The sequence below is a fragment of the Rhinolophus hipposideros genome, assembly GCF_964194185.1.
Source record: "Rhinolophus hipposideros genome assembly, chromosome: 16".
NCBI lineage: Eukaryota > Metazoa > Chordata > Mammalia > Chiroptera > Rhinolophidae > Rhinolophus > Rhinolophus hipposideros.
In genome coordinates this window covers 46786839-46807482 of record NC_138062.1, presented here as the reverse complement: position 1 = coordinate 46807482, position 20644 = coordinate 46786839, and the positions used below count along the sequence as shown (strand labels likewise).

The following is a 20644-nucleotide window of genomic DNA, read 5'->3' as shown; positions in this document are numbered from 1 at the left end:
AAACAAATGAAATTAATATGAAGATTGCAGTTAACCCAATAGATCCAAAATATTACCTTTTCAACATGGAGCCACATTTCAAGTGGCTTGTGGCAACAGTTCTGGATAGTGCACACGTAAAATAGAACCCGGCCGATTAATGTAAGGGCAATTGTTATAATACATATGTGTACACAGGCATATACTCGATTCCCCTACTCGTCTTCTGGCTACTACAGTGTCTCGATTCCCCTGTGCCTGTCCCCCAGGAACCTGGGTGGTTCACCCGTGTGTCCTCTAGTGAGTGAGGGGGTGAGATCAGGGTTCTTCGAGCAGCCCCTGTGGTGCAATGACCCAGCAGCTGTCACCCATCACCCCCAGGATCTCATCAAGTCATTGGAGGAGCTACTGGAAGAACCCGGGGACCTGGAGACCCTGGACTCGTGGGCCCAGCTCCGCATAGCCACCAACCTGCTGTCAGGCCTCGAAAACTTCCTGAGGACCCTGGCCTTGACCATGCCTGAAGCCCCCTTCACCTACCATTCCCCAAAAAACACAGGTAAGGCCTCATCCTGCCCCCAATCCCAGCCCTGGGCCCCATTCTCCACCTGGAGCCCCCAGTCACTGTCTCTCTCCCCTCAGAGCTGTCCCTGATGATCCGGAAGCAAGGGAATGGAAATGTCACCATCGGCCAGAGCCATGCACGCATGCTGCTGAACTGGTCTATGGCAGCTGGAAGCAAGGACTCAGGTAAAAGCCCGGAGCTGGAGGGGCACCAGTGGGAGGAGGAAGAAGGAGCTGGGATGGAATTAGAGGTGAGTTTCCAAATATGTAACAGTTGGAAATTGAGCCATCTTGAGGGACTCCAGGGATCACAGTGGCCTGGCCAAGCCTGATTTAGACTTCTTAGGAGGGAGGAGGGAGGGCAGGTGAAGGTAGCCAGTGTGTTTCTCCCCCAGACCCCTCCGTAGCAGGCATGCTCTCCAGCCCAAGCATGGGTCAATTGCTGAAAAACGCCGCCTTCCATCTGGACCCCGAGAAGAAAGCCGAGCTGGAAAAGACACATGCAAGTCCAGTCAGGGCTGTCCAGCACAATCTCGTCTCTGCTGTCAACTTGGTCTTTCTGAGCAACATGAAGACAGAGAAACTAGACTCCCCTGTCACCTTCGCCTTCTCCCACTCTGTGAGTCCTTGGGTGGGGAGGGGGGATCAGCCCCACTGCTCACCCCATAGCCAAAGTCACGGTGGTCCCTCTGCAGCCTTCATTCCCCCACCTCCACCCATTCTGTTTCTTCCTTAAACGTAGCTCAGAGACATTGCGCTTGCTTTGGTTTCTGCCTGGGACACTTTTTCCCCACATGACTCAGTTCTTGATGTGTTTCGTCTTTGTTCAAATGTCACTTTCTCTTTAAGGCTTTCCATGACCTTATTTACAACGATAATCTGTAATAAATCATGACCCACCTTTCTCCTATCCTATTTCTTTCTTTCTTTTTTTTTTTTAAGGAGGGCGCAGCTCACAATGGCCCATGCGGGGACCGAACTGGTAACCTTGGTGTTATTAGCACCACGCTCTCACCAACTGAGTTAACCGGACACCCCCTCTTTTTTTTTTTAATAGCATTTCTCACCTTCTAATACACTCTCTAGTTTACATATTTAGGTTTCTTATTATTTACTATCTGTCTCCCGCATGAGCATATCAGCCCCACAAGGGCAGGGACTTGTGTCTGCTCTTGGCCGGAGACACACAGTAGGTGCTTCGTAAATATCTGTCAACGAAAAGCAGCCTTCCTCAGACCCAACCTAAGCTCAGAACCCTAGGCTAACCTCTCCAACCATCCCGTCTGCCCACAGGTAATGCGTAAACTTGAGACACGGCAGGAGCTGATCTGTGCCTTCTGGAAGGGTGACAATAAGAGTGGCGGGTACTGGGACACCACTGGCTGCTGGAAGCTGGGCGGCTGGAATGGCAGCATCACCTGTCAATGCAGCCACCTAAGCAGCTTTGCCATCCTCATGGCCCACTATGACATTGAGGTGAGCAGCCCTGGGGCCATCCTCAAAAGCCCACACATAGCAAGGCTGGCTTAGGTGAGACAGGAAGCAGGTTCTTGATGAGGACCAACTACTTCTGTATGTTTGCACAGCCCAGGTGGCCCCATGCCATGTCCCCCAGCTCTTTCCCTGGAACTCCCAGACCTCCCCATGACTCAGCAACTAAAGAGTGTAGCCTGGCACTGCAGGCCGTGCTCTGGGCAGTGCCCCTCTGACTACCCACCCCCATCCAATTTTTAATATCTCTAAATGCTGGGAAGACCACAGCTTTCTGTATGCGGCCTCAGGTGATCCATAAACTGGGCCACATGGATAACTGTAATGAGCCTGGCAAAGTAGGGGAGGTTGGTGGTCCAGGCCAAAGGCCCAGGAAGTACTGAAGTGTGGGATTTGTGAGCTGGTAGGTGTGGCCGGGTGTGGAAGGGGCATGAGATAAGGTTAGAGGAGATGACCCATCAGTATTGAAAAAGGTGTGGCAGTCAAGGCTTCACTGAGGACCTTTTTTGGGAGAGCAGTCTAGGTACATAATGGGATCCCTGCTTGCACCCGCGTGCGTGTGTGTGTGCGCGCGCGTGTGTGTGTGTGTGTGCGTGCGTGTGTGTGTGTGTGTGTGTGTGTGTGTGTGTGTAGGGGGTATTTAGGATGACAGAGACAGCAGGTTTGTTCAGATGTTGAAGGCAGAGGAAGTGGGGGAAGGTGAGCAGCCTGATCTGAGTTCTTCTGGCCGGGTCCCAGGTGGGGCTCAGCGGTGGGGCTCACAAGGAGGGCAGAAGGCCGCAGGGTGCTGATGGAGACCTACCCACCCCGTCCTGAATCTAGGACCTGAAGCTGGCCCTGATCACCAAGGTGGGACTGTCGCTGTCACTGGTCTGCCTGCTGCTCTGCATCCTCACCTTCTTGCTAGTGCGGCCCATACAGGGTTCGCGCACTACCGTGCACCTGCACCTTTGCGTCTGCCTCTTTGTGGGCTCCGCCATTTTCCTGTTGGGCATCGAAAACGAAGGCGACAAGGTGAGACCCCGCCCGGTAGGCCAGCGATGCCCAGGAAAGGGGTAGCTCCGCCCACTCCCGGGGCTCGGTGGGGGAGACGGTGGCTCCGCCCACATGCCTTCTAGAGCAGCCTGGCCACACCTCACCCCCCCCCCCGCCCACCCCGAGGGCTCTGGCTCCGACAGTGCGTGGCCCCGCCCCACACTGATGTCGCCCCACCCACCCCTGCCCGCAGGTGGGGCTACGCTGTCGCCTAGTGGCCGGGCTACTGCACTACTGGTTTCTGGCCGCCTTCTGCTGGATGAGCCTCGAAGGCCTGGAGCTCTACTTCCTCGTGGTGCGCGTGTTCCAGGGCCAGGGCCTTGGGAAGCGCTGGCTCTACCTGATCGGCTACGGCGTGCCCGGGCTCATCGTGGCGGTCTCGGCGGCCGTTAAAAGCGAGGGCTATGGCCGTGTCAAAGGGTCCGTGTCCTAGTGAGTGCGGGGTGGTGGAGCCACGGGAGGCGAGGAGACTGGGGTACGTGGTCGGGGTGGGGGTTGGGTTGGTGATGATGCTGGCCCAGGGTGCGGGGGCTGCCCGATGCAGTGCCCTGCTCCCCTCCCGCTGACGGACCCCTCCCTTCTTGCCCAGCTGCTGGCTGGACTACGAAGGCGGCCTCATCTGGAGCTTCAACGGACCCGTGGCTTTCATCATTTTGGTAACTAACCCCTCCCCTCCACACACACACACACCCCACCCTCAAACTCAGACTAAGCCACCTGGCCTCTCCCTGAGTCCCATAGACCAGCTCTCTACCTTCGAGTTCCAAGGACAACCCCGAACTAATCCTACTGTCCCTCACCCAGTGCAATGCTGTCATCTTCATGACAACGGTCTGGAAGCTCACTCAGAAGTTCTCTGAGATCAACCCAGACATGAAGAAATTAAAGAAGGCGAGGTGAAGGTTGGGGCTGGCCAGGAGAGGGGGGGTTTGGGGGTTGGCCGTAGGGGTTGGCCCAAGCCGTCAGGCACGTGGTTACCCTGCTGCAGCTGCTCTCCTCCCCTAGGGTGCTGACCATCACTGCCCTGGCGCAGCTCTTCCTGCTGGGCTGTACATGGGTCTTTGGCCTGTTCCTCTTGGACCTAAGGAGCCAGGTGCAGTCCTACACCTTCACCATCCTCAACTGCCTGCAGGGCTTCTTCCTTTTCCTGCTGCACTGCCTGCTCAACAAGAAGGTGGGCTTTGGGCCAAGCCGGGGTTGGGCCGGTACCCTCCCCCCTTTCCCAGGGCTGCCCTTCCCCTGACCTGGCATCCTGGGCCCTGCAGGTGAGAGAAGAGTATCGGAAATGGGCCTGCATGGTCGTCGGGAACAAGTATTCGGAGTTTGCCACGTCCACATCTGGCTCCAGCCACAATCAGACTCGGGTAAGGGCTGACTCTGGGGTGGGGGTGTCAGACCAAAAGGCAGCCTGTTCTGGGCTCAGTCCTCATGGGGTTCCTCTCTCTCCAGGTCCTCAGGCCGTCAGAGTCGGGCATGTGACCCTGCAGCTCTGGCCAGGGCAGCAATGCCTGTGGCCTCAGCAGCTTTCACACATGCGGAAGACTGTTCCCTTCTCTCCCACCACTCTCTCCCTCCGCCATCCTGCCCCCGTATGTGCCTCGGGGAGGAGTTGACAGTTGTTGCCTGGCACCAAACCCTGGAGCACACAGCCAGGGTGGAAAGTCAGACCTGACGGGCCCGCTTCTGGCTGCCTCTGCTGTACCCCAGCTGGGATCCAGGGTGGGCTGGAGCTGGCCCAGGGCTGCAGCCCCTTGCCCAGGTACACAACACCTGGACAGATTGAGGGTTCCTGTGCCACCTGTCCTCCTTCTCATCTCTTTGCTACAGAACAAAAGGCAAGAGTGCTGGGGTTCCTTTTCCTGTTAAGCTAAGACTGGGGTCAGGAATGGGAGAAGGGCAGAGCCCTTCCCAGTTGCACTGCCTGTGGTTCACGGTACAGAGGCCTATCTGCCCCGCACTGGGGCAGAGGGTTCTCACTGTTTTGAAGTGTGGATGTTGTGTAATATTTTTTTATCTGTATAAACTTTTCAATGTTGACACTTAAAATTAAATCTCACTGATACAGAAAGTGGTTTTGCTGGCTGGCTGGGAAGTTCCTGGCCAGGTCCATTGTGTCTGTGAAATGTAGAACAATTAAGAACAGATGGGTGGGAGCCAGGCTTCCATAATAAAAATTTATTCTTACACAAATCTACAGCTTTCAAACAGTAAAAAGAAAGGCCCACTATTGCCTAGAAAGAGGACTTGAAGCAGCATGTGGAAGCCATGGTCGCTCCAGGCCGTCAGGCGCGTGGTTACCGGCTCTGTTCAACTGTTAAGATACACACACGTTGGTGAGAGGAGAGGAGAGCCCCTCCCACCCCCACGCTGGCCCCAGGGCTCCACTGCACCCCTCCTGCCCGAGCCACTCACTATATGTGGAGATGTCAATTTCCTCAGGAAGCTCTGCGACATTCACTTCAAACCTGTCCTGAACGTCATTGAGGATTTTGGCATCATTCTCATCAGACACAAAAGTGATAGCCAGGCCCTTGGTGCCAAAGCGACCCGCACGGGCCACCTGCAGAGAGACAGGAACATGGGTCAAGCCACAGAGACACAACCTGGGGAATCTAAGGACAAGCCGGGCCAGGTCCCCACCCCAGGAGGGGGCCACTCACCCGGTGGAGGTAGGTATCCGAGTCCTCGGGCATGTCATAGTTGAAAACGATGTTGACTCGTTCAATGTCCATCCCTCGGCCAAACAGATTGGTGGCCACCAGGATCCGCCGCTGGAAGTCCTTAAACTGCTGATAGCGTGACAGGCTGGGTCAGGAGGAACAAGAGGCGACCATCAGGCACGGGGTTCCTGGGCGGCGCTCCCTCGGAGGGGCCTGCCTCGAGCCTTCAGGGTGGCGTGCACTCACCGCTCCTCCTGGGCCATGCCCCTGTGGATGGCGATGGCTGGGAAGTTCTGCTCCACAAGCAGCTGGGCCAGGGCCATGCACCGCTGCACAGACTTCACAAAGATCACCACCTGCCAGAGGGAGGCAGCGGTCAGGGCCAGAGGCCCCGCGCACTGGCCTCCCGAAGGCCCAGAACCCCACGACAGGCGACAGCGCTGTCACCTGGTTAAACTCCAGCACATCCAGGAGATCAAAGAGCTTGCGGTTCTTCTCGCTGTCCTTGAGCTTGACGTAGTACTGCTGCAGACCGTGCAGCGTGAGCTTGGTCTCATCGTCCACAAACACTTCCATGGGCTGAGGGAAGGGGACCGGCAAGGGGCAGGCAGGGCTTAACTCCTGGGCACCGCACCTGCCCAGAACTTTCCAGGAGCAACTCTATCTAGTGTTTCCCAGAGGGGCTGCTATACCCAGTAAACGTTTCTCTCCCAACAGCTGGATCTAAGCTCTGGTCTGGCTCAGGTGTGGACCAAGCTCAGCTCCCAATCTGACAAGACAGAGAAGGCAGAGCTCCATGGCCCCCCAGCACTGGGCCGTGAGGGCAGTGTGGGTGTCCTGCAGCAGTGACAGCTCAGGCCCCAGGACAAGGGCCAAGGCTGCTGCACTGAGGTCTTGGCCACTGCCTCGACCTACTCACGTCTTGCATGAACTTCCTGCAGACGGGGCGGATCTCCTTGCTCAGAGTGGCACTGAACATCATGCACTGCTTCTCGTGGGGTGTCAAGCGGAAGATCTCCTGCACGTCCCGCCGCATGTCTGGGTGGGGAGGGCAAGAAACAGGTGGGCGTGAGCACGTGGCAGACCACGACCCCCAACCCAAGACCAGACCCAGCCCCTCCCAACCTGGCACCATGTTAAGGGCAGTGTCATCAAGGAGTGGAGGGAGGGGCGAGTCCCCATGGCCTGGTGCCTGAGGGGCTGGACTTGGGGTGAGTGCAGGCCCGGGAGGAGCTGCAATCCACTTACACGCTGCCAGAGCGGAGCAGCCGTGCCAGCGCGCCTCGAGCCACGCTTCAGGGAGGGGAGCCTGAGGCAGAGACAGCCGCTGGGGTGAGAGCTGCAGCTGCCTCCCAGGACACAAGCCCCATCTCCCACCAGCACTGTCGGGGCTCACTGAGGGCAGGCAGGGGCCTAGAACTAACCCAGCAGGTGGTGAGGCCACAACAAGCCTAGGGCTGATGTGTACGTGTGCTCGACAGTGGCTCATTTGGGCCCTATGGTCCTGCTCAGCTTGGGCTCAGAAGTGGCAGGTCATACTCAGCCAACACAAGAACTTGCCGTAAAACTGTTTACAGGAGACCCGTGCGTCGACCACCCATGTGACCGCCCTTTGAGGCAACCTTCAGCCTGCCCTGCCAGGGCCCACCTGGCTCTGAAGCCCAGGGGGCTGTGAGTGGGGAGGGTGCAGCTGGGTGGGTCTCCGGCAACTCCCACTGACCGGGCAAGGACACTCACCCAGCTGCTCCAGCATCTTGTCACACTCGTCTAGCACAAAGTGCTTCACGTTCCTCAGGTTGAGGCTCCTGTTCCGCACAAGTGCCAAGATCCGGCCTGGAGTCCCCACCACCACATGGGGACAGTTCTTCTTTAGCACTTCTTCGTCCTTCTTGATGGAGAGGCCCCCGAAGAACACAGACACCTATCCAGGTGGAGAGGAAATCACTTTTGCCTGTCTAAGGGTTGGAGCTTGCACCGCGCTCCATGCCAATGGCTACCAAGCCCGCAGCCCTGCCAGCCCTGCCTCAGAGGCCTGAGACCCTGGGCGCAGCTCCACTGAAAAGCAGCCCAGGGCTGGGACTGGCACAGGACTCTGAGGGGCATGCATAATTCACCAGGCTTTTAAGGAGCATAAACCACCAAAAACCTCAAAGGCAGCCACTGCAGCCAAGCTTGGTAAATGCTGGCTGGGCCAGAGCCAAGGCCAGCCAGGCTGCAGAGGACCACATGGCACCAGACCCGGCCCAGGGGGCTCACCTTGACACTGGGCATGTATTTGGAGAAACGCTCATACTCCTTGCTGATCTGAAAGGCCAGCTCCCGCGTGTGGCACATGACCAGGACCGTCACCTATGGGGTGGGCAGGACAGACTCACTCAAAGCGGTGTCCTAAATCCTCCCTGGCCAGAGCCCACACTGCTGCTCTCTTCCCTTGACAGCCCACACCGACCAGGCCCCCATCTAAGGGTAACCACCACCTGCTCCCCACACCTGGGCCACGAGAAGGCCCAGTCCAAACGCCTCTCACAGCCCTTCGCCCACCTCACGCCCTGCATCCTCTCAGAGCTACAGAGGCCTGTCTCCCAACACTGGGACCCAGTGAGGATTGAATGGTGGGACAGCCTGTCCTGGCTGGCAGGAGTCCCCGTGCTGAGTCTCTGCTGTGCAGCGGCCCTGGCCTTCTGGCCCACACCACCAAGCACTGAAACCACACCGCGACCTCCCACCCAACCACCCTCCTTAATAACCATCTACCCTACGGAAACGAGGGCTTGTGCACCCCGACACAGCCCAAGGATGTTTCCCCAGCATGGTAAGAGCAGAATACCATTGTTCGGCTCAATCATCCCCCAAGAGAGTGGGCACAATGTTCCGGATTATGAGAAGACACCTATGGCCTGTCAGCAACATCAATAACAAAGCCGTGCGCAGCGTAGTCCCCACTCAGAAACAGCCACAATTTAGAAAGTACACAGTGAAATAACAGCCATGTCTCTGGATGGTAAAATTGTGGGCACTTTACAGTTTTTTCTTTTGGCTCATCATTTGGGGGAAAATTTTGTTACAACTAAATACTGTAGTTTATTTTCAAAGCCCACAAAAAGAATGTGGCAGCAGGAATTTTGAACAGGAGGAGCCATGGTACCTCAGGAAGCTCAGGCCTGGGAGGGAGGGCGCCCACTCACCTGTCCGTTGACGGGCTCAATCTGCTGCAGGGTGGCCAGCACGAAGACTGCGGTCTTGCCCATCCCAGACTTGGCCTGGCACAGGACGTCCATGCCCAGGATGGCCTGGGGAATACACTCGTGCTGGACTGAGGGAGAGAGAGCACGTGAGCAATTGGAAACCAGATGCTCCATGTGGGCCCCTCACCAGGTGGCTGAGGGGACCATGGGGAGACCACTCAGAGGAAGGCCGTGGTGGACAGGACCAGGGAGGCGTACCCTCGGACGGATGCTCAAAGCCACAATCCACAATGGCCCTCAGGAGCTCGGGCTTCAGCAGGAAGTCCCGGAAGCCAGAACTGTGGATGGAAACGTAGGACCCCTTGACATCTTTCTTAGGGGCTGCTGGGGTACTCTCTGCAGGAGCCTGGGGCTCTTCATCTTCCTCGTAATCCAGAAGCTCATTTTCGACATCCTGTTCCGCCATGATACTGAGAACAGAGGAGGGAGGAAGGGCCCAGAGAAGCAACTGAGACACAAACAGGAAAACCCAGCAGCGAGGGAGAAGGCTACATACACATGGCTGTGGGCTGTTGACAGGTCAAAATGGGCAATGTGCCAGGGTCAGATCTTAGCATTCACCCGGAAAGGCACCCAGCCCGTGCAGCTCAGCGGTCACTCTTTTCCCTCACACCACACTGACTCCAGCAGCAGGTCCTGTCAGCTTCATCTGGGCAGCACCCCCCAATTTCAGCCTGTGTGGCCACATTTCCACCACCTTCCTCCAAATCCCTCAGCCTTCCCTGCACCCGGCCAGCCATACCCACAAGCGCACATACACCCTCCACCAACAAAGGCTTCACTTGCTCTCAGAGCCATAGCCCAATTCCTCCCCCCGGCCCTCCCAAACCTTCTCCTTGGCCCCTGAACACTTCGTTCCATACCACCCCTTTCAAATCACCCCCAGACTTGCTTCGCTGTTCACTCATCAAACCCTATACCCCAAGCTTTTACAGTCCACTGATGCCGCCAGAAGGGGCTGCTCCTAGGTCTCAGCATTCCGGTCTCAGTTCTAATGAACCACCTCAGACCACCTAGCCAAAAGGAGCCCCATCACTCCCCAGGGACTCCACCCCGCCTGCACAGGCCACGACCCCAGAGACCTAGAATTGCGGCTGCTGGAGATCTGAGTTTATGAGAGCAGCGTCTGCCCAGCCCTTGCTCCTCCCACTCTCTGTGGTCTGCACTGGGGAATAATTAAGTGTGCTCACAAAAAGGCCTCCCAACGGGCCCAAGCCAACACAATTGAAGCCGAGATAGTAGACGGAATTAATACAAAGCTCTGCTCATCTTCTGGCTTTATTTAACACAATACATACAGAGTACCTACTTGGTGCAAGCGGTGCTACAGGGACCCAAACATGACAACACTGTCTTTTGTCACCACAGCCCCACCCCAGCCTCCAGTCTAGGGGGCAGGAGCTCTTCCTGAGCTGGGTGCAGAGGGTCCTGGGCCCAATTTCTGGCCCTCCGGACACTCGTTCTCTCCGTGACTTCATCAGGCCCTGAGGCTTTCACCACCTCCGTACTGAGGCCTCCCAAACTTGTCTCTTAACAGTCACAACTCCCTTCAACTCCAGACTCAGTTACGGGCCACCTCTTCTACATCTCCCTTTGGAAGTTGAACTCAAAATGCCAGAGCAAAATCCTCCATTTCTTCCCACAGACTTGCTTCTCCATCTCAGAAAAGGCAATTCCATATTCTCAATGGCTCTGTCTTCTCTCTCTCTCTCTCCCTTCCTATCCAATCACCCAATAAGTCCCATCAGGAAGATCAGGCCACTTCTCACCCCTGCTACCTACCTTGCTGGTCCCAAGCTACCATCATCTTTCTTACGTCAGAACAGCTTTATTGAGATATTCACGTGCTTCACAGTTCCCCATTTAAAGTGTACAATTCAGGAGTTTTCAGTTGTCATAGATATATGCAGCCATTACCAGTCAGTTTTAGAACATCTCACCACTGCAGACAAACCATGTACCCTGTAGCTATCATCCTATCCGCCCAACCCCCTTGACACTCATCTTTCTTTTTCATGAATGCCTATTTTGGACATAACAGAAGTATATACTGTGCGTTCCTTTGTGTCTGGCTTCTTTCAGTACGTTTTCAAGATTTATCCACATCGTAACACGTATCAGCACTTCATTCCTTTTCATGGCTGAATAATATTCTATTGCATAGGATGCAGTACCAGTTTCTCCATTGTCGGTTGATGGGCATCTAGGTGCCATCATCTCTGGCCTGGATTATGCCAACAGCCTCCTCATTGGTCTCCCTGTTTTGCATCCCCAGGACCCTCGAGCCATTCCCCTCACAGCAGCCACACGGAGCCCATAGAAGCTAATGACTCCTGCTCAAAACCATCCACACGCTCCCACCGTGCTCAGAACAAGAGTCCTCACCATCCTACCAGACCCTACACAACCGGATCCCCTCTACAGTCAGACCTCACTTCTCCCACTGCCCTCACTCACTGGTCTACTGCTGCCTCTCAAACACACACGAGCACCTTTGCACTTGCTGCTCCTGCTGCCCAGAATGCTCACAAATCCCACTTCCCTCAGGACTGTTGCCGCAGAAGAGCATTTCCTGCTGGTCCCGACCTAAAAAGAACCCCTCCAGTCATGCCAGCCCCATTGCCCAGCCAAGAGCCTAGGACAGGGAGGGCCTGGCATACACCAGGTAAGCACTCAACAGTAATCGCTGAGTAAATGGAACCAGAATCAAGGCCTCAGGTGGAATTTAGAGAATAATCATGTATTCTTATCTGATTCTTGAAAGAGGTTGTCTGATTCAGACTGGCAAAGACAGGAAGAGGTCATTTCCTAGGGAGTAGGGAGAACATCAGGAGCCAGAAAAGGTCTGTCCCAAAAGCACCAGACCCTTTTGGGGAACGAAGAACAGGACTGGGTTGACACTGGCAGAGGACAAAGCTGGAAGAGCTGGTTAGGTCTAGGATGCTCGTACCGGGAGTCTCTGATTAGGTTTGAGTTCAGTGACTCAGTTTTTGCCCTTCACTTGCCCAAGAGCAAGTTACGTGGAAGAGGAGTGGGGAATGAGACTAGCAGCAGGGAAAACCAGTCACCAAGGGAAAAAAATATTAACCAAGGTAGAGGTGTTAAATAGGGAAGAAGGTGGAACACAGGGTGGGCCCATGCCCTGCGTGTTCCGTGGGCATAAGAGAGCTACACTGGGCTACACTGTCAGCTACATAAGTCAGTACCTAAGCCAGCTACACTGGCTTCAAGCCTGGCTGACCAGATGGTGTGTTTAAAAGAAATAAAGGAGGTCAAACAATGTTGATTTATTTTGACGGAGACGGATTTGGGAGCACACTGAATTTGAGGCACAAAATTTTCTAGGAAGTGCCTAGCCAGGATATAAAACTCAAAACAAATTTGATCAGGAGAGGATTTGGCGGGATTTGCCCCGCCCAGAAGGGGTGACAGTGACTGCGAGGCCCCAGAAGCGGATGAACGTGGGAGCTGACACCGCAAGTGACAGCGCGTACCCTTTCACCCTCAAATCCCGGGAAGGATATCCACTTCAGTTTGTTCCTCACTGGGACACTTTTTTTTGTGTGCCCTAAGTCCCTGGAACCACGGATCTCAGCTAACCGCAGAGCAAGAACAGAGCCTAGTGGGGGCGGGGGAGGCCCTCGGGCTCGGAGAAGCCCGTCACGTCTACAAGCTCCGGCTTCTCCCACCACGGCCCCGGACTCCTGTGTCGCCCTCCGAATCCCTCCCTGCACAGTCGTGGGTCGCCTCAAAGTCTCCTCCAACAAGCAGCCTCTCTCCCCAAGTCCCTTGCGGGCCGCCATCACAACCCATCCGGAAACGGGCTCCGCGGCCCGCGCGCCAACAGCCGGCCCGCCCCTGGCGCATGCGCCCGGGTGCTCAACGGCTGCAGTCGCGCGCATCCCCGCCCCAACCGCCCTGTACCCCTTTTCTCGCGCTCCCTTCTATCTCCCCTCAACCCCGGGCATCTCCCCTTGCCCGCTCACCCGCAGATCCGACGTCCCTGCACCGCAGGCCCGCAGCTCGGACCTGCCGCTCACCTGATTCCCCGTTCGCCTCCGCGTGCAGCGAAGAAAGCCGCCCGACTCCGGTTACCGGTCCCGCGCACCGACACGAGTTATGACTCTTCCTGCCTCCTGCGTCCGACTGAGGCTGCGCTCACTGGTCTGCTGGCTTTTCAGTCAAGAGAAATGGGAGCGGTGATTGGGTCCTGAGGGAGGCATCGGGAGGCTATTGGTGGACAGAGGAAAGAGGGCGTGCCTCTTGCCTCGGACTCATTGGTCAATCTAAAAGTAGGAGCCGAGGAGGCTGAGCCAGCGTCGGCTTGCGCCCTGTCACGTGATTGGGTTTGCCTCGGCGGGCGCCGCCATATTCAGTACTGGCAATCGAAGCTGGAATGGGTGAACCGTGGCTAGTTTTTCACCCTTGTGGCCTCTACCCTGGGCTCTTGTAGTGGCATCAATCGCCGCCACCCGATCGTCCAGGGGGAAGCTCTGAAAAGGTTCTGAGTAGGGTTGGGAGCTTAGAAGGTATGGAGAGGACATTTTGTGCCGGCAGTGGGGAAGGGGCTCCTCAGGCTGTGGGAGGGAGAGAAATGGTCACAGCCACAGTGCGGGTTTGATGAGAGTCATGTCCTGGGTTAGACGCTGTACTGGTAGCCATGCAGGTTCAGGACAAAAGCCAAAACCCAGATGTTTTCTCCTAGTACTTTACTGAGGTAAAGTTTACAGTAAGAGGAACAGACTGTCGGCGGAGCGACTGTTGCCCAGTGAACAGGAGGAACATTTCCATCTTCCCAGAAAGTTCTGTTGTGCCCCGCAAGTCAGACGCACTCCTTACCCCCTGCCCCCGCCAGGCAACCGCTCTGTGGATTTCTATCACTATGGTTTTATCAGCTCTTGAATTTCATATAAATGGAATCATGCAATAGATTGTCTTTTGTGTCTGGCTTCTTTTGCCCAACAGGATGTTTTGAGATTTGTCCATGTTGCTGCATATATCAACACTTAATTCTTTTTCATTGCTGCATAGCGTTCCACTGTTTGGCCCTATCACGATATAACCAATATAATTTTTCCATTCACTTGTTGCTGGACATTTGGTTGTTTCCCAAGTTTGGCCATGATGAGTAAAGCTTGTACAGGTATTTTTGTGAACATAAGTTCCCTTCTCCAGGGTAGATACATGGGAGTGGAAGGGTGGACCCCAGGTCACGTGTGTATCTTTACTAGAGCGTGACAGGTTTCCCACGTGGTTGTTCCACTTCACACTGCCACTAGCATCCTGTGAAAGTTCCAGTTACTCCCGGTCCTTGCCTACACCTGGTATAATCAGTTTTTTCTCAGCTGTTTTGATTGGGGGATTTTTTTTTGGGGGGGGGGCAATGCAGGGAGAGGAGGTAAGCAGGTCGGAACAACAAGCCTGTTCCAGCATTCCGGTCTCCCTAAGTCCCTGACGCAGTTAAATCTTCCACCAGTTTTCCAAGGAGGTTCAAGCATTTCAATCTCATTTAGTGTAGGCTATCTGGGGGTCCATGTTCTAGACAATGAATTCAAAGCTGAAGCACTAGAGGTACAGTTTCAGCCAAAAAGCCCAATGAAGAGAAATCAATCCATCCAGAGGGAGGCTTAGACAGATATTGTAAAATATGTGGTGACGGAAGGAGAACTGACTCTGGGTGGTGAACACACAATGGGCTTTATAGATGATGTATTACAGAATTGAACACCTGAAACCTATGTAACTTTACTAACAATTGTCACCCCAACAAACTTTAATTTAAAAAATAGATATTGTATATATTATACCATAACATGTACCTACTGTGTGCCCAGCAGGGCCAAGATGAGGGTGAGGCATATAGAATTTAAGGGGGCACCCAAAACAAAAAACCTCAAGTCATCAAGATAAATAATATTTGAATGCACTATTTTAAAATCAAAACTAATTTTAAATCTATGATAAAATACCAAAAATTTAAGTAAAGACAAGACTCAGTAACAGTGTTACATGGTGCCAAGCCATGTTGATGCCTGAGGCAGAAGGACAAGATCAAGATTACTGATCCTGTCTTTATTTGGATTTTTTGCATTAATTTTGATTTAAAAAAAAATTATTGCATTAGAACATTGTGTATCTTCAGTTTTCTGGCACCCCCTTCAATTTTGTGCCTGAAGCAATTGCCTCACTCCTCAGCCTAGACCCCTGCTCTGGTGCTCAGCCTTATTCTGAGAAATCTAAATATATCTACAGATTGAATTCCCAGCCCACAAAGAGGTGTGTTTTAGCATTTCCATTGTCAGGTGGGTGAGCTGACATCCAAAGAGTGTTAATCCCAGGCCTTAGGTCAAACTGTTGCCAGGGATTCAAGCTCAGGCCGAGATATCTCCCTCCCTTAGACTGGGCCAGCATTCTCGGAAGGTAGAGACAGAGACCAAAGCCTGGGAAAAAACAGTGTCAGGGAGAGAGGAGGGGCCGTAGGAAAGCAGGTGGGAAACAGCTTGGAATCATTAGATCGTCTGAGATGGGTTGTGGAGGAGGCCAACTGAGTCCAGTTGAGAAGTCGGGGAAACAGCAAAACACCCCAGCACACCTACCCCTGTGCAGCCAGGGGGAGCTTCTACTATTCAAAAAACAAACAAAACCCTCCACAAAGTTTAAATCCAGAAAAGGAAAAGATCAGAGTCTCCTAAAGTACACCCACTACCCAACAACCCAAGATTAACAAACATTAACATGTTTTCATCAATTGGTTCGATTCAGTTCAGAATAATTTTAACATATAAAAGATTTAAAACACACCCACCCAGATGGCTAAAAAGAAAAAGACCAGGGGTTGGAGAAGTTCTGGTGGGCATGTAGAATGCGAAAGTCACTTTGGAAAATGATTCGGCAGTTTGTTGTACAGTTAACCAGGTTTCTCAACCTCAGCACACTTGCTATTTTTTGGGCCAATCATTCTCTGTGGTGGGGGCTGTCCCACGCATTGTAGGGCATTGAGCAGCATCCCTGGTCTCCACCCCATAGATGCCAGTAGCACCCACCCCACACCCAGTCGTGACAACCAAAAATGTCTCCAGACATTGCTAATGTCCCTCCTGGAGAAAGGGAGAAAATCACCCCAGATGAGACCCATTCGGTAAAATAGGCACGCACCGATTGATTAAGCAATCCTAGGTATAGATCTGACAGTACATGAAATACTTTTTGCCCACAAAAAGATAACGAGCAATGAATAGTCTTTATGCATAATAGCCCCAAACTGCAAACAACCCAAATGTCCATCAACAAGTGAATGGAGAAAGAAACTGTGGTCCAACCACACCCTGGGATACCACTAGAAATAAAAAGGAATAAGCTAATGATATACACAACATGATGGACAAATCTCTAAAACATCATGTTCATTGTGAATTACTAAAAATCACTAGATGGCACACTTAAAGAGTGATTTATATGGTATGTGAATTTTATTTCAATAGAAAACAAAACATGTTGAAAGAATCCAGACATGAAAAATCCAGACATAAGAAAATCATAAAATGATTCCATACAGTGTGAAGTTCAAGAAGAGGCAAAATTAATCTATGGTGATATGGTAGAATCCACAGGACAAGGTTGCCTGAGAAAGGACACAAGTAAAATTTACGTAGATGGGGAGTGGCCTAAGTCATGGCCATGGGTGTATTGCTCGTATATAAAAATTCACGGAGCCTTACACCAAAATATCTGTGTAGTTTACCATAGGTAACCTGTACCTCAATCAAAATAATAATTAAAATAAAAAACATAACACATTATAGTTAAAGTGGAAATCACCTGTGTTCACCTCCCCAACTCCATTCCCCTCCCAAATCGCAGAAATATCCTCAATAAAAATGAGACTGAACAATGACAGCACCCCAATTCTGTGATTTATAAGAATTCATTTAAGCTTCTCAGCAACCCTCTGAGGCATCGTGTTTTCCCGAAAATAAGACCTAGCCAGACCATCAGCTTAAATGCGTCTTTTGGAGCAAAAATTAATATAAGACCCGGTCTTGTTTTATAAAATAATTTTTGCTCCAAAAGACGCATTAGAGCTGATGGTCCGGCTAGGTCTTATTTTCAGGGAAACATGGTAGGTGCTGCTACTATCATCCCCTTTTACAGATGAAGAAACTGAGGCACAGAGCAGTGAAGTAACTGGTTCCAGGTCTCACTGTTAGTGTGTGGTAGTGCCAGGATTTGAGCCCAGGTAGCCTGACCCTCAGCCGGGATGCCAGGCACACTACAATCACACTACTCCATACATTACCACAGACTTGATAGTTTCATTCTGGTTTTTTTAGTAATTGATATCAACAGTTTCAAACTGTATCATTTTTTTCTACTTGCTTTTTTATCCTATTCAAGGAGGTGTTTTTGACTTTGTTAACACATTTAGTTCTTCTGGTGTCAGATAAATCTACTCCCATTTCTTTCTTTGGCCCCTATTGGTGGAGACTTGGTTTGCAAAGAGCTTTATCTTTGGAAAAACAATCCTCTTTCAGTTTCTCCCCTGCTAAGAATCTATCAGTGGCTCCCACAGTTCTCAGGGTCAAGTCTGAACTCCATCCCCATCATCTGCAACATCTGGAGCCTGCCCTCCACTCCAGCTTTATCAGCACCGGAAACCTAGCCATGCCCTATGATGCCAGGTTTATTCACCCATTTGTTCATCCAGTCGCTCTTTATTGAGCATCTTTTCTGTACTAGGAGCTAGAGACACAGCAGTAAACAAGACAGATAATGATTCCTATCCTCTGGGAGCTGACATCTTCCTGGTCAAGACAAATCAGAAAGAAAATACTAGAGTCAAATTTGCAACGAAAATCAAGTTACGCGAGGGGTAGCGTTTGGTAGGGAGAGGGTAGGGCTTGTTTTAGGTGGAGATGCAGTCAGGGAAGACATTTGAGTAAACATAGAAATGAAGGGAGGAAGGGAATGCCAAGATGAGGAGAAGTATTGCAGAAACGGCCAGCATAAAGGCCCTGAGGCAGGAATAAGCATGTTTGAAGAGCAGTGAAGAGGCTGTCAGGCCAGAGTGAAGTGAGTGAGGGGTGATGAGGGCAGAGGAATCAGGACATGCCAGGTTCTCCCTCACCTCTAGGCCTTTGCTCCTGCTGTTCCTTCCACCAGACGCCCTTTTCCTCTTTACCCACTTTAAAAATTCCCAATTTGTCTTTCACAACTCAACTTCATTGCCATCCTTTCTGCTTCCTCCACAGTAGGTGGCTGCCTCCTCAAAGCCACCACAGGCCTGGAATACCTTTCTCCTGACATCTTACACTGTGTCCACTCACTCATTCCACAAAGATTGAACGAGCATAGGCCAGACACTGGGCAATCTCAGAAAGTTACATTTAAAATAAATAAAACAGGGCCACGAGCCAGATATGACAGGGCATGGAGGTACTCTGGGAAGTTCTCAGAGGAGGTGACATTTAAACAGAAATCTAAATGATAAAAAGAGGCCAGCCTTGAGGATGTGATGGAAAGGCATTCCAAACCAGGGAATAGCCAGTGCAAAGGCCCTGAGTTTGGAAGGTAAGAATATTTGGGGAAGAGAGAGAAGGCCAGTGTTGCTGAATGGGGGTGAGGGGTGTGGTGGGGGATGTGGCTGGACAGGTAGGCAGAGAGCTGACAGAACCACCTTGTAGACCAGGTGAGGATTCGGAAGTTTTTCCTAAGAGCTCCAGACAGCTGGGAGCAGGTTTTCCAGCAGGTAGGGGTAGGAGATGGGGTATGATTTAGGGTGTCCAAGGCCCCAGAGCAGATTGATGAGGAGCCAGAGCAGCTGCAGTTATCATATCTGGTTGAAATTGTGCAATTAGTCCTTGGTCTCCAAGTTTCAAGCCTGGAGTGTGACTCTGTTTCCAGTGCCACCAATGTCCCCAGCGGGCATTGATAAATAATCGCTGAGTAAACGAATGCTGGAAGGTTGGAGTGAGAATTTGGCAGGTTTCCCCAGCTCCATCCGGGAAGGCAGCCTGGAACGTGGCAGGCAGTAGAGGGCCCATCCCTGGACTGGGTGGCCCAGTCCTGGGCTGGCTCACATCCTTACTCTGCCACATCCTCCCATCTGTAAAATGGGTAAGGCTAGAATTAGAAGAAGACACCCGATTCCTCAGGGCAAGGGCCATAAACATCCTGGCTCCATAACTGGGATTAGGGTATTTTCTTTGAGCCTCAGTTTCCTCACCTGAAAATTTGGAGCAAAAGAACTAGGTCAAAAGGGTTATTTCATTCAATCAATAAATATTCAAGGAACAGCCAGGAGGCCAATGTGGCTGGAGGAAGTGAGCAAGTAAGTGGGAGGTGGGAGGAGAGGAGAGGGGAAAGTTGAAGGGGGTCGTGCTTAGGACTTTGGCTTTTACTCTGAAGAAGGTGGGAGCCATAGAGGGTTCTAGGCAGAGGAGGGATGTGAGTTGATACAGGTGTTCACAGGGGCACTTGGCCTGTTGTGGGGGAAAACAGACTGAGGTTGAGGGCAGAGCGGAAAGACCTGGGAGGAGCGACTGCACTGGTCCAGGTGAGGGAAGACTGAGACTAGACCCGGTGGGGGCCTTGGGAGGGGAGAGAAATGGGCAGGTTCTGGATTAGTATAATTTCTCCTTCTTCTCTTTATTTCTCTGTTAACTCCCTCCCCCAAGAGTCGCCCAAAGAAAAAAGGGAAAGAGAAAACATCGTGCCCTGGTCTCTGGGACAAGGCAAATCACGCACAGCCGTGAGACACCAAGGAACCCGCAGCTCTCTGTACTTTGGTGGGTCCCAGGAGGGCGCCAGAGTGCAGGCAACGCCGCGAGGGAGCGCTTCCCGCCCCGCGCCCCAGGGACTGCGGTTTGGTCCAGTCACCCGCTTGAAAGGGAGGCTGACGTGGGCCACGAGCCAAGCTGCACACTCCAGAGACTCCCGGAGACCCTGGAGAGTCTCCGCCGAGGCCTCCACCCTCTGCCTCCGCTTGAGCACGAGTCTGCATTTAGGGAGCGCTGTTTGCATACAGCAGCCCAAAGAAGCTGACCCCCATTTTACAGCGGGGAAAACTGAGGCTCAGCAGCCACAGGATCCATGTGCCCACAGCGAGTCAGTGACGGAGTTGCTATTCAACCCCCTTTTCATAACAACGGCAATAATAAAAATGACAGCTAACACTGATCGAGCGCTTACTGTATCGAGCACTAGGTCCGCAGTATCTTATTTTATCAAACTTAAGGGGTGAGTGGGTAAATTCTGTTTCATAGACGAGGCGCTCTTAGGGGTTTGGGGTTCCCCCAAGGCGTGAGGCGCTGGGATTTGAACCCAGATCTACCCAGAGCTTGTCTATAGGCAACGGGGGAGTTCCCGTGCCCTTTAACCCGGGCCCGTAGGCCGAAGGGGTCTAGGCCTGAGTTTCCAAACACAGAGGGATAAATTGGTTTTTGAGGGGTCCCAGGAGGCCCAAATGCCTCCGCTACTCCCTGCTTTAACGGGGCTCACTCTTTTCGGGTTCCCGCGCTCTCAAATGGGGTACCTCTGTACAGAGTGCGGATCCAGAAGGGCGCGGGGAGCAAACGAGGTACTGGTGGCTGCGGAGAGGGGACGCCGGGCAGGCGGGACCCCGCAGCCCCGGGGGCCGCTGGGAGACCCGCCCCTTGGCCCCGCCCCCTCCCC

General features: G+C 52.9%; 2 protein-coding genes across 7 annotated transcripts in view; one reads left to right on the top strand and one right to left on the bottom strand.

The window, feature by feature from the left end:
- The window catches only part of ADGRE5 (adhesion G protein-coupled receptor E5), a 15629-nt gene extending 10351 nt beyond the window's left edge, over positions 1-5278 (top strand). For 2 of the 4 annotated variants that reach the window (XM_081075815.1, XM_081075813.1), the window contains 11 exons: positions 361-538; positions 622-729; positions 939-1162; positions 1837-2019; positions 2857-3048; positions 3263-3489; positions 3659-3725; positions 3874-3965; positions 4075-4243; positions 4335-4433; positions 4519-5256. In XM_081075815.1, coding sequence (XP_080931941.1) covers positions 361-538; positions 622-729; positions 939-1162; positions 1837-2019; positions 2857-3048; positions 3263-3489; positions 3659-3725; positions 3874-3965; positions 4075-4243; positions 4335-4433; positions 4519-4548 — 1569 coding nt within the window. In that variant the 3' untranslated portion in view covers positions 4549-5256. Of the gene's footprint in view, positions 1-360; positions 539-621; positions 730-938; positions 1163-1836; positions 2020-2856; positions 3049-3262; positions 3502-3658; positions 3726-3873; positions 3966-4074; positions 4244-4334; positions 4434-4518 lie in introns of all 4 variants that reach the window. The other 2 variants (XM_081075812.1, XM_081075814.1) reach the window with 2 other exon arrangements.
- Positions 5219-20620, bottom strand: DDX39A (DExD-box helicase 39A). 3 transcript variants are annotated; one of them, XM_081075821.1, is made up of 12 exons: positions 20505-20620; positions 13015-13184; positions 9173-9384; positions 8915-9042; positions 7986-8078; positions 7467-7650; positions 6649-6767; positions 6177-6308; positions 5976-6085; positions 5730-5874; positions 5482-5629; positions 5219-5380 (listed from the first exon to the last, which is right to left on the bottom strand). In XM_081075821.1, the coding sequence occupies exons 3-12, from the start codon at positions 9378-9380 to the stop codon at positions 5364-5366; spliced, it is 1284 nt and encodes a 427-aa protein (XP_080931947.1). In that variant the 5' UTR covers positions 9381-9384; positions 13015-13184; positions 20505-20620; the 3' UTR covers positions 5219-5363. The 3 variants fall into 3 exon arrangements, with proteins under 3 accessions (XP_080931947.1, XP_080931948.1, XP_080931949.1); XM_081075822.1 differs by lacking the exon at positions 20505-20620 and having other exon boundaries at positions 5226-5380; positions 12961-13105; XM_081075823.1 differs by lacking the exons at positions 7986-8078; positions 8915-9042; positions 9173-9384; positions 13015-13184; positions 20505-20620 and adding an exon at positions 6978-7038 and having other exon boundaries at positions 5236-5380; positions 7467-7533.
- Positions 20621-20644: the final 24 nt, after the last annotated feature.